A 12,595-nucleotide genomic window follows, 5' to 3' on the forward strand; every position below is an offset into this window, starting at 1 on the left:
GACTAAGGGACAAAAGCCAAATCAGGGCACGGTGGAGTATGGTTTGGTTGAAGGGCCTTCACCCACGCCTATCAACCTTTGGATGGCGATTAATGCATGGCATTCTTCCTTCTGATGATAAAATTGCAAGCAAGTCAGTCCCTATGGTATTGAGATGTTCTCTCTGTGGTAAAAATGAGGAAAATTTTGAGCATCTCTTTATTCATTGTGAGTATTTTGTTTCTTTATGGTCATCAATGCTGAATTTTTTTAATCAGATTTGGCCTGAGATTGAAAGTCTATTCTCATGGTGGAAAAGAAAAGGAAGAGTGGTGCCTTGTGGTAATGTCTGGATGTCTATGGTAGTTATTATTCCTTATCATATTTGGAGTGAAAGAAACAGAAGAAGGTTTGACAACTTGCATGCTCCAATAGGTATGAGAATAAAATCCATTCTACAGGACATCTGCGACTTATCATTTTTAGTCAACCGGTGATAACGATGGCTGATTTGTTGCTTGCTAAAACCTTGGGAGTAGTCACTGCAGGAACTCGAGCAAATCGAATCCTAGAGCTTCAATGGAGTGCCCCACTATTTAATTCCTTCAAGTTGAACATCAATGGTTGTTCACTTGGTAATCCAGGGTGGTCAGGGGCAGTGGGGAATTATTAGAGCTGCAAATGGGACTAGTTTAGTCGCTTATGCTTTCTATGAAGATGTGGGGACGAATTTCATGGTAGAGTTTGCAGCATTTTTCCATGGGCTGAAGCATGCAGCTGAGAAAGAAATTAAAAATCTGATAATAGAGTGCGACTCTCAGGCTGTTGTCATTTGTGTTCAAAAGCAAGCCATTCCCTGGTGTTTTCAGCAAATGTGGTGGCACTACAAAGGCTATTTGGATAAAATCTCTTGGAGCATTATTCATTGCTATCGCGAGTCAATACAGTGGAGGACAAATTAGCAAAACATGCAGCAAAAAATCGAAGTTCCAATGCCTAGGTTTCATTGCCCTCTTTTATTTTGTTTGATTTGGTTTGGGATTTACAGCATAGACCTCGTTATAGATTCTTATAATTTCTTTGCTTTAGATCTCTGTTTTTTTTTATGGCTATGCGAAAGGTAAAACAGTTTTCTAAAGAGTCTTGATTTCCTTTTTGCCTTCGAAGCTCTGTTTTGCTAATGGCCATGCCGAAGGTGAAGTAGGGTTTTGAAGTGATTTTGTATCTCTCATTCTTTCATTATTTCAATACGATTGCTGACTTTTAGCACTATATATATATATATATATATAGTAAATAATTAGTATGTCCAAATGTTTAAGATCATGGAGAAGAATTAAGGTGTGTGCGTTAGATATGTTTTTTTAGAACGCATACCAAATGCAGCTTTAGTTTAGTTGGAACAAACATTAAGAGAAAAGAAAAACACCGATTTTTTCAATTTAATTGTCTCATTCATTCGATGGATCAAGTTTCCCTGAGGCCAAGGTGAACGAGAATCCATTTATTACATGGCATTAGGGCTACTTGAGTGGGGGATGCATGATCTGTGACCCTACTAGGATCATGTTATGAACCTCACTACGTGGTCCATGGAAAATTTTTCCTCATTCAATTTTCCATTATAATCTAGTGGAGTTGATGGCCATAGTTGTGGAACTTAAGCTATTATTCTACTAACTGTTGACTTGACATAGATGATTTAGTAATAAGTTTCCTAATTGGATCAGCCACCAAACTTTATGTTGATGGCACACTAGTTGTGTCACATGGAGCAATGATGTGGTAGTTCAAACTGTTGAACATCTAAGGAATAATTTGGAGTGGCCTCATATTAAACTTCAATAACTGAAATTCAATCATATGATTTTTCTTGTATTGGCATGTCTTCCATGTATGTCTATATGCCATATATCTTCATTGTCTTAAATATTTTTCATTAGTTTTTTTTTTTTTACTTGGTACAAAATCTTTGTACTAGTAATTGTCTAAATAGGAAGTGTCACTGTATCATAATAAGGTTGGACACGGGGTTTCCCAAGTGAAAAAAGAGATATTTTGCCATATAGACAACTTTATTTTGGAAAAAATTTGATATTTGAGTTGGGGATCTCTAGAAAACAAGAACATAAAACGATGCAGAAAATAATTGAAATTCACACAAACAATCACACTTTTTTTTTTTTTCTTAAGGTCAACAAGAGTTTATTAAAATAAAGAATGAATGGAATACAATTGATCCCAATTGGGCAACGATAATAGAATAACCTGATCTCCTTTTCACCTTCGACATTCCCATCAGCAGAAACAAAATCTGATTAGAGATGGATCAGATCCTAAGCTCCTACTCCATCTTCAACATTAGGATCAACATAGAGGGAAGCTAAGACATCATGGCCAATCTACACTATAAGATCAAAGGATCACTTGAAGTGCATCCCATCAATGTCATTGATCGTGAATCTTGTCCTCATTCCATATAGCAGAAGTTCTTGAAGCAGCTACATGCTTTGCAAGATTGTCTGCTACCGTATTGACCTCTCTAAAGCAATGATAAATGCTCCATTGAATCCCGTATAAATAGGTCAGTGGAGATAGCTATTTTTGCCTGAAAACCCATGGAATAACCTTTCTATCTAGACACCAATCTACATTTTGAAAGTCACACTCGACATAAATCCATGAAAGGCGAAGATGCATGGAAATATTAATGGGTGCAAAGAAGGGCAGCAAACTCCGCATAGTAATTTGATGTTATTCCCTCAAAGGAAGAAAACAACATAGAGGGCGACCCTCATAGTCCCGAAAGATACCCCAGCATCAGCATAACTAGGATTCCCCAATGACCACCCATCAATATTAATTTTCTAGCAACCAATCAATGGGTGAACCCAATCCAATTCCATAATTTCTTTTTGTTTGAAGATAGCTCTCATCAAACGCAAAGTAGAAGATAATAGAAGCTCTTTCACGGACTTGACCTTCACCGGATTTACACACGGTAGATTATGAAGGTCATTAAAAGTTGCTTTTACCACAAAACTGGCTGTTCTGCAGACATGATCGTACTGCCTTCTATTTCCTTCAAATCAAAGCTGGTGGAGAGTGTTAAGCATTACAATTGCCTAGATCTGTTTAATAGGAGCTGAAGTAGTTTTCCATCTCCACCACAGTAGAGCTCTTGGATAGAAGGAAAGCCCTGCCAATGAAGATCAAAAACCTTCAAAAGACTCATCCAGACCTCACATGAAAATCTGCAATCAATAACAATATGACCTAGAGATTCCGACTTGGCGTCTTTGGATACCAATGCAACAGACCAAACCATAACTTGGTCATCTGTGGGAAGTTTGCCATGAATAATCTGCCACCCCCAAGTCTAAATTCCAGGAGGGATCCCATAGTTCCAAATTGTTCCGTACCATGAGACAGCTGGCTCATGTTTGCGAATTCGATCCCAAGCCAAAGAAATTGAGAAGAGACCTGACTGAGTAAGAGACCGGACTCTTCTGTCATGGAACGGGACATAAGGGGGAGGAAAAGTGATGATTTGAGAGCAGAGAAGGCGCATTGGAGAAGAACAATCACATGGTTGCACACAAGGATTTTTTTGGTTTAACAAGATTGCCTACATCCAAGGTTTGGATGAGATCGCTTCATTATCAATGGAGAATAGTGTTACAATCACTCATCTTCACATCTCTTTTAAATTGATCATAGAGAAGAATCCTCTCTACAAATATAGGGCAGAATCCTATATAGATAATTTACCAAAATATCCACATAGCAAAACCCTTGCTACGTATATTAATGGCCCTTCACAATCAACCCACTTATGTAAGTAACCGAAAACAAAATGTTGTACCTCCAACATGACCTTGGTGTCTACCCATCCTCAAAAGTTACACTCCATCCCATCTACCGTGCAACAGACATAAGTGACCAGACCAAGAGTTTTCTTGCACCAGCTAGACCAGGAATAGGAGAAAATAAAAATGAAATACTAAAATATCATTTACTATGGTAAGCTTGAGTTTGGGGAGTAATTTGGATTATCAAATGTGAATAGTAGAGAATATGATGTTAATAGAAGTAGTTAAAGGTGAAAGATGGGCATGGCTAAATAGTAGCAAATATGATGTTAAGAGAAGTAGTTAAAGAAGGCAGCCATGAATGAATTTTCTTCTCTAGAATTTAAGACCATCTTTTAGAACAGCTTCTTTTTTTTTTTTGGTAAGTAACTTCTTTCCTCTTACCTATATAGGTTTGATTAATTGAACTCATATGAACAAGGCATGCATAGTCTAGTTCACATCAGCAATAATATACTTGGTTGCTCGGGAATTTAGTATCCTGTGATGGACATTTAACACTAGACGATGAGCCTTATGATCAGTTTTTCATTAGAAAAATGAAATCTTCATGTGTATACAAGTGGCATACGTTTCCGGACAACCAAACGTATCCTGGAAGTATGGTATTAAATTTGAATTTTAATATATATATGTAAATTTATAACTTTTCCATGTTAAGGGATTATAATAGGTTGAAGGTGATGAACTATGTGGGGCCAGTTGAGAGAAATTCATTATGTGACAGGTGAATCCTTCATATATATGAGAATTGGTCTGGGATGTTAAAATTGCAGAGGGGCTTAATTTCCTACTGCCATTACAGTCTTCTTTTTTTTTTTTTGAGAGAGAGAGAGAGAGAGAGAGAGAGAGAGAGAGAAGTTTGAATCTGAAAGGGACCTTGCTATTTGATGACTTCTAACTAAAGTGGTTCCAACCCTAAAGGGTCTCTATAGATGAGTTACTACAGTTTGAAACAATATGATGCGAAATTATAATAATGAGGTGTTGTAAGACATCAGAGCAAATGATTACGTGGACTTGGTCCCTCCAATTTCTTACATTTGCCATTTAAAGTAGAGATGTGAATGGATTGAATTCGAATAGAACAAAATGCTATCATATCTATATTCAATTAGCTTTTGAATGGATTCAAATAGTTTTTCAAAACCATTTTTTCGAATACTGATTCACTTGAATGGATACAAACACCCTTTGAATAAGAATTTTTTACTATATATTTACATCGAGACTGGAGAATAAAATTGTGAGTTTGAATAGAGTGATGCATGGTCTCACTATCTGCATTGAGCGACGGGAAATTAAAAAAGACGAGAAAATGAAGGGTTAAATCCACTACCCCATTAGGGTTGATATTGAATTATCATACCAAAAATTACATAGTTTTTGTTTCGTTACTTGTAATATACTGTAAATTTTACAAGGATATTTTATTATTATAAAAATTTATTATACATTATTATTTAATTATATTTTTTAATTAAATATAAAAGGTTCATATATGAAATTGAAATATCCTTATCATTATCCGATTCAAATAGATTCAGATAGTTTTCAAAAACAGAATTTACGAATACAGATTCCTCTAAATGGAGACAAACACAAATTGAATACAAATTTTTGACTACTTCAATAATTAAAGTATGAAAGAACATCATAGAAGGGATAAATTGATCTACTAAGAACTGAAAATAGAACTATTTGTATTTTTTAGGCAATTCATTTTGTTTGTGTCACTAGCTGTAAGTCCTTTTCTAGGCAAAATCCATTTCCAAGTGACATATTAAACCTTTAACCTGTGCATGCCTTTTACGTTTAATAATGTTGATATGTTAGGAGTTACAGAGGTATAATTCCATATTAGTTATTTGAGACATTGGAGATGTCTTAATATACCCTTGGTCAATCTCCAGCTAATGCCTAAAGATTTTTGGTTGGACCCTCAAACTTGGTATCAAAGCTTAGGTTCCTTTGTTTTTACCTTAAGTTGTTTGTTAACCTATAGAGTCAGACATGCTAAAGCTACACTTGAAGGGGAGTCTTGGGATGTTAGGAGTTACAAAAATATAATCTCATATCAGTTAGTTCGATCAGGTCCTTGGTGTCTTATATACTTGAGGAGCTACGTCCACCTAATAGCTTAGATATTTCATGGGATGTTTCACTTTATTTAACATAGTATTAGATATGTAAGAGAGAATGTTGAGATATTATGAGTAATAGAGTTATATTCCCACATAATAAGTTAGGAGTTGTAGAGGTATGGCCCCACATTGGTTATGGGACCTTGGATGTGTTTCATATACTATTGTGTTATCTTCACCTAAGAACTTAAACTTTCGTGTTAAACCCCCACAATGATGAGTAGAGATTCATTCATTAAAGGTGTTTGGCAATGCAATCGGTGAGCAATCTGAAATTACATAATACAATCAAATTACTATAGAAATCATCTCTCCTTTTTTAATTATCCTATGAATACTAATCGAGTGTGTAAAACTGAAACATCGATTCGTTACACTGATGGTCACTAGGTTAGTAAGTAGGAATCTTCCAAGAATTTTGTTAGTTTTATTTAGGGTTTAATTAAAATGAAAATTATCTAATACGGTTTCTTCAATAACTCTGCTATGTTGATTCTAGACTTTTTGGTGGGGGACCGGTTGTCTTTACCAAGATACTAACCGATTGAGTGTATAAAACTATGATCAGAGGTTTCTAGGCCGGCCGAGATGACACTAAACAGTAACTCATGTTAACAGCAAGGTTGTCAAATATGAGAAGTTTCTAGTTACCTTCTTGCAGATTTGGCCATAACTTATTTTCTATCATAAAATTTTGCAGTTCCTCTCCTCATCAAAGGGGTCCTCATATAATTTTGATTTCACTCATTCACAGATCAAAGTACTCATTTTAAGAAATCGAAAAAAAAAAAAAATCCCTTTTGATCACCCCAAAATTAGAATAAGTTGATGTAATCTCTCTCTCTCTCCTCATCTTGATTAACAGCTTAGATAGATTAGCCTTGCAAGGCCTTCAAAACGAACTCTTTTATTCATATCCATATCAGAAAACTGGAACTTACATATGATCCTAATCCTCAATACCTAGAATGTCTCATATCCCCTTGAAAAGGGTTTTGTTTTGGATATACCTTCCTTCCTTTCCTTTCTAACACATACCTTTAATAAGTAACAGTATTTAAGGTAAGATGCAGTTAAGATCTTCCTCGTCCCCTTCTCGAATTCTCCTTCACTGGAATTATTCGAATTCTCTTAGCCACACGAACAAAATCCCTACATATGTACCACAGAAGAAAAGAAAGATATCAAATCCCTTTTTTCTTCATCAAACTTTTGATAAATTTTCTTTTTATCATATTAAATACGGAGGGATCCGATGCATTAGTACTGGTAGGATAATTATTTTGATTTTCGATGAATCAATAAAGAAAAGATACGTACTTCCAATTAAGGTCACCGGCAAGGAGGAGATCATCTTCCATATCTTCATAGGCGACGAGGTGACCAGGCACCGCATTCGAAAGATCGAGTTGGATCTCCGATGAGACTCCTCCAGTGGCATCGGGGGCAGCATCAACAAACATCTGACGCAAGGCCTTCGCGAGACTCTGGTAGCTGGTGTGCTTATGAAGGCTGATCCTCTGGCAGATTGAACGGCCTTCTAACACAACAGTCACCGGTGGAATCACGGTTGATAAATTATCATCTTCACCACCCCTCAAGAAGGAATTATTAGTATTAGTAGTTGCACCGTCAAGCCTTGCAAAGAATCCGGTGGAGTTCCGACGTTGATTTTGGGCGGCGCCGCTGGTGAGTCTCATTTCTTGCCACCTCCTCTTCATGAAGTCATGGTGAGAGTCAAAACCGTTCATGGTTTCTACTCTCTCTCTCTCTCTCTCTCTGAGTGGGAGAAGATTGAGGAGAGAAGCTGGAAAGAATAGGGAGGGTTTTGTGATTTTTTGAGTATTTGTTTGCTTTTTTGAATTATAAATGAGAAGAGCACAAATGTCGGGAGTGAGTGCAACCGCCTCTTACTTCTTCGTGCTTTCCTTTTCCTTTTTCAACGCCATTAATGGCTGTAGTTACTGCTCCTCCTTTGGAAAAAATCTAACATAGGAGCAGGAGGAGGAAGACCATCTTCTACTACCATAGCTTCCCCTCTCAATCTTCTCCTTTGATATATACAAGAGTTTGAGAGGGAGAGAAAGAGAGAGAGAGAGCGAGAGAGAGAGAACCTAGTGCTTACGAAAGTGTTAAGTGGAGATAGGATTCCTGCTTGTATGATCACCTGGTTCTAGGAGTCACCATCAAACAACTGTCTCAATTTTTATTATTATAAGGATAAAGAAGGGTATATTTGAAAACAAAAAGAACAGATGTTAGATGTTGATTCCGACGACTAGATCATCATACGAGCAACCGATCCATTTCCTTATGTGTGTATAGAGGTTTACTTGCAAAAGCAAAAGTGTTGTCTTTGATTTGATTTTTTGGATTCAATTTAACTTAGTTTATGAGATTTCTTATTAATAAGCAATCTTGGGATGGTGATTGGTCGCGTGATCAAGAAGTTATCTTCCATTTTCAAAACGGGTTTCAAATAATGCTTGGATGTAGACAGCCAAGATTTTGAACTTTAGATTGGAATAATTTGTAATGGGATCTGTGTTTATTATGAAGATCTTTGGTCTACTGTTGGATGGTATATATATATATATATATATACACGATTGGCTGTGCAAGTTGGTTTTATAGTATTAGGATGCTTCTTGTGAATCGGAATTTCTAGGCTTTGGAGACGACCGCCGCTGCGGTCGGCGAACGGCTCGCGAGTTTGACTCTCATGTGGTCAGGAGCCTCACGTCATTTCTCGTTTTTATCTTTTCTAAAAAATATTTATTTAATTATTTTTTATTTTCCTCTTCACCACGAGGGATATTGGCATGATTTTGGGAAGAATAGTTTGAAAGTGGACCAGGTGTTGAACCGGATGTGGTCTGACTCTGAATGGGTTTTCCCAGTTTAACCATGGTTTTCCACAAGACAAGGGAACCCAACCATAGAACAAGATTATACGTTGTTTAGCCACCAAATTAGTTCTGTTTCAAGACCGTGCTTCAAAACATGCTTTTTATCTATGCCTTCATACCATATATAGTCCTGAATCTTGCCTAAAATTTTCTAGTTTTGAGCGAGTTGGGCCGAAATGGAACCAGGGTCAAATTCGATTTGTTACTAGTTTCGACCAGTTTCAACCTGTTAAGAAAATATTTCTTATATTTTCATAGTTTTGATCAGATTCAATCGTTAAATAGCAAAGTTTCGACTAATTTTGCGATTTTTGACCAACCCAGTTTCGACAATTTTTATAGTTGCAATCAGTTTTGACCAATCTATGACATGAAAATTTTCCCAAAAAATACATGGCTTAAACCATTTTGACCCATATCTCAGTTTCAAGTCGACTCGAAACCCTTTCTAGAAATCAAAATTCTTATCCTTCTTCATACTAAGAAAATTTTGACAGTCAACGACCGGTTGGACCATGTGATACATAAAATTGAAGTGGGTTTCTTCAAGGGCAGATTGGGTGGTATCTGTTTGAACAGTCTCTGACTGGTCCGGTCCATCCTGGTCTGGCCTGATCTTAAAGCAGTAGGGGTGGTACTGATAGACGAGTTATTGGGCAACTTTGCATGCATTATAGGAAAGAGTTAAAACTTAGGATGATGGACCTCAGCTCTCAACCATCATGCTTGTTTTACTTATAATTATTGGATTAGTTTATTTGTGGGGAGTATTTGCTATCTATCAAGTGTAGTGCATGCTTCACTTATTATATTAAGAGTTCTTGTAGACTATAAACTAAAAGCTTCCTTCCACATTGTTTCACACTGCTTTCATTGTTTACTACCAATTTTTTTGTTTCCATTTTCATTATCGAAAAATGAAAGGAGAGATGGAGTGTGAATCTCATTTTACCTATCTCAATGTGAATCCTGATCGTTCCTTTTTATTGAAATATTGAATATTCAGTTTTAGAAAAAAATATTATGCATGAGATTACAAGAAGAACCTTGACTTCTTGTAGATCTAAATCAAATCAGATCACTCACATCGTTCACATAAAGTTGATTTGTTAAGTCCTCTTTCTACCCACCCAAGGTCACGAGATCATTGATTAGGGCAATTGGGCCATCAACTATGTAGTTGAATAATTTAATCATCTAAGCTTTGGTTGTGACTTGTGAGTTGAGCTAGCAGGCGTCAAGACAGACTGGACCACTTCAGAGAAAATCTCTCTCTCTCTCTCTCTCTCTCTCTCACCAATTGCACCTTAGTTTTGGGTTTGGAAATAGTCATCACACTCAACATAAACACCAATCCATTATGACGGCCATGCTCCAGCTGGTCGGTTGGTTTATTAATATATAACCAAAGCTTAGACCTGGTGTTTTTTATATTTGTATAAGGGATTTTCTTATTGTTGTAAACTTACTTTTTTGTACTCATTTTATTTTTATTTTAAGATAGTCATATGACACATGTATGACGTGGATTGTTGGGTAGTAAAGAAGCATCATATTGATAAATTCAATGTATCAAAAATAAGAATGTTGAAATGGATTTGGGACAAAACTAATGAAGGATAAAGAAAGAAATGATTATATTAGATTTGATTTGGGAGCAACTCTGATACATGATAAATTACGAGAAATTTGTTTGACATGGCATAACCATGTTCAACGAAAACCTATGAATATTCTAGTATGGTTTTTTTTTTTTTTTTTCTGTATATTTAAATGCAATAAATATATAAATAAATGATAAAAATACAGAAAAAATATAAAAAAGGCAGAAAAAGAAAATTACATATCAATAATTTGAGGGTTGCAGGCAAGAGTCTTTCTCTTGGTTAGAACGTTAGGTTAGGGTTAATGATTAGAAAATATAAATTATATCTTCCAATAATCCAACTTCCAATAAAATAAGAATTTTGGATTTAGGAATACGAGAAGTTTCTTGGGTCCCAAGCTCCTTTTGGTAAAAGGAAAGGAGTAGGAGAAGTTACTAAGTTTGGAGTTTTGGGATTTGAGATTGTAAAGAGATTTTATTTGATTTTTTTTAAGTGCCTTTTGATATAATGACCAGATTCGGTGGGTTTTTCAAGACTCGACCAAAAAAACCGAGTCAATGTAGAATCGTCTTGACTTGTCTAGAGCCTTTTTTTTTTTTTTTTCATGGGGCAAGTCTTTGTGACTCTTGACTAGGAATCTCAAATTTTGACTCGACTCAGGCGAGTCTTTCTGGACAAAATCTAGTTTTCCAACTATGATTTGGACTACTCCAAATTCAATAAATGAGCAGGGTTAGCTGGTTGTCTACTTATCCCCTACCATATTTGGTATGAAATTAAGGATTAATAAAATATTCGAGGGGAAGATGAATCCGTCGGGATTTATTTTAAGAGTTGTCCTTGATGACATTATGGAGGCAGCTACAATGAATCTCTTCACTAAGAATGATGGAAGATTTTCCTATCTAGAAGATTGAATTTCAAGGTAAAGATGTCCTTGTTCTTCTACCATTGGAAGATGAGGTGGGTGGCCCCTATCCATGGATAGATTAAGCTTAATATTGATGGTTGCGTTTTGGGAAACCTAGGGTATCAAGTGCTGGTGGTGTGTTTCCCTATAGCTCTGGTAGAGTTTTGACATGTTTTGCTAGCCCTCTTGTTGTCATGTCTAACTTCAAGGCTGAACTTTCTGGTTTGTTAATTTATTAGATTCAAAATCACATAGGAGCTTAACATTGAGTGGTTGTGGATTGAGTGTGACTCACAATCTGTGGTAATTTCAATGCTCAGTCGCTATATCCCTTGGTTTCTTTAGCAATAGTGGAGACACTTCTTTTCTTTCTTAGAATCAATCACATGGAGAGTAATGCACTATTTTTATAGAAGCGGTGGCAGATATTTTGGTAAAAATAGGTGCAAGCTCACTTGTGTCTTCAGTTTGGAGTGCTTGTCCGAATTTTATTTCTTCTGAATTAGTTGGGGTGACCAGCAAAGGCCTAAATTCAGATTTAGATAATTTAGCAACTACTGTCTTTGAGTGTTTACTGATGGCAATACCAAAGATAGATTTTATGACTTTTGTGAGTTTTTTGTTTATTTGTCTAAGTATGCCTAGACGTTGTACTTGTACGTTTTCTTTTACTTTCTTTATTATACATTGCTGAATTCTAGAAAAGAAAATGATCAGGATTGACCATGAACTTGGGATCCCTAAATTTTATGTTATTAAAAATATTAGTTGAGAGTTTGAGACTAACCTGGACAAATCGTCTTTAGGTACCTTTTTTTTTATCAAAAGAAAAACCATAAGGATAAAAACGTAAAAATTACATCTACATTAATTGTTCCCTATAATGAGATATGGGAGTTGGTAACTAACTTAATACCTATATACAAAAACAATACATTTTTCATCTAAATATTTACATACTTAAAATATAAAGTCTTTGAGAAATCTAATAAATAGGAGAGTAATTGCCAAAGCTAGCAAACTCGGTGGTTTAGATCAAACAATCGAGCCATATCTATACAATCTATCCACGTCTCTAGCTCTACATGCCCCATCTCCAATACCCCTTTCAATCCCTACCGCCTCTTCATTTGTGCTTCTCGATAGTATCATGTAACACCTGCTGGCTGGCCGT

General features: G+C 36.0%; 1 protein-coding gene across 1 annotated transcript; it reads right to left on the reverse strand.

Moving 5' to 3' along the window:
* Nucleotides 1–6,868: 6,868 nt before the first annotated feature.
* Nucleotides 6,869–8,086, reverse strand: LOC122056956 (auxin-responsive protein IAA33). Its single transcript, XM_042618928.1, has 2 exons — nt 7,316–8,086; nt 6,869–7,147 (listed from the first exon to the last, which is right to left on the reverse strand). The coding sequence occupies exons 1-2, from the start codon at nt 7,744–7,746 to the stop codon at nt 7,069–7,071; spliced, it is 510 nt and encodes a 169-aa protein (XP_042474862.1). The 5' UTR covers nt 7,747–8,086; the 3' UTR covers nt 6,869–7,068.
* Between the last annotated feature and the right edge of the window lie 4,509 nt (nt 8,087–12,595).

Source organism: Macadamia integrifolia, chromosome 12 (genome assembly GCF_013358625.1).
Source record: "Macadamia integrifolia cultivar HAES 741 chromosome 12, SCU_Mint_v3, whole genome shotgun sequence".
NCBI classification, from domain to species: Eukaryota; Viridiplantae; Streptophyta; class Magnoliopsida; order Proteales; family Proteaceae; genus Macadamia; species Macadamia integrifolia.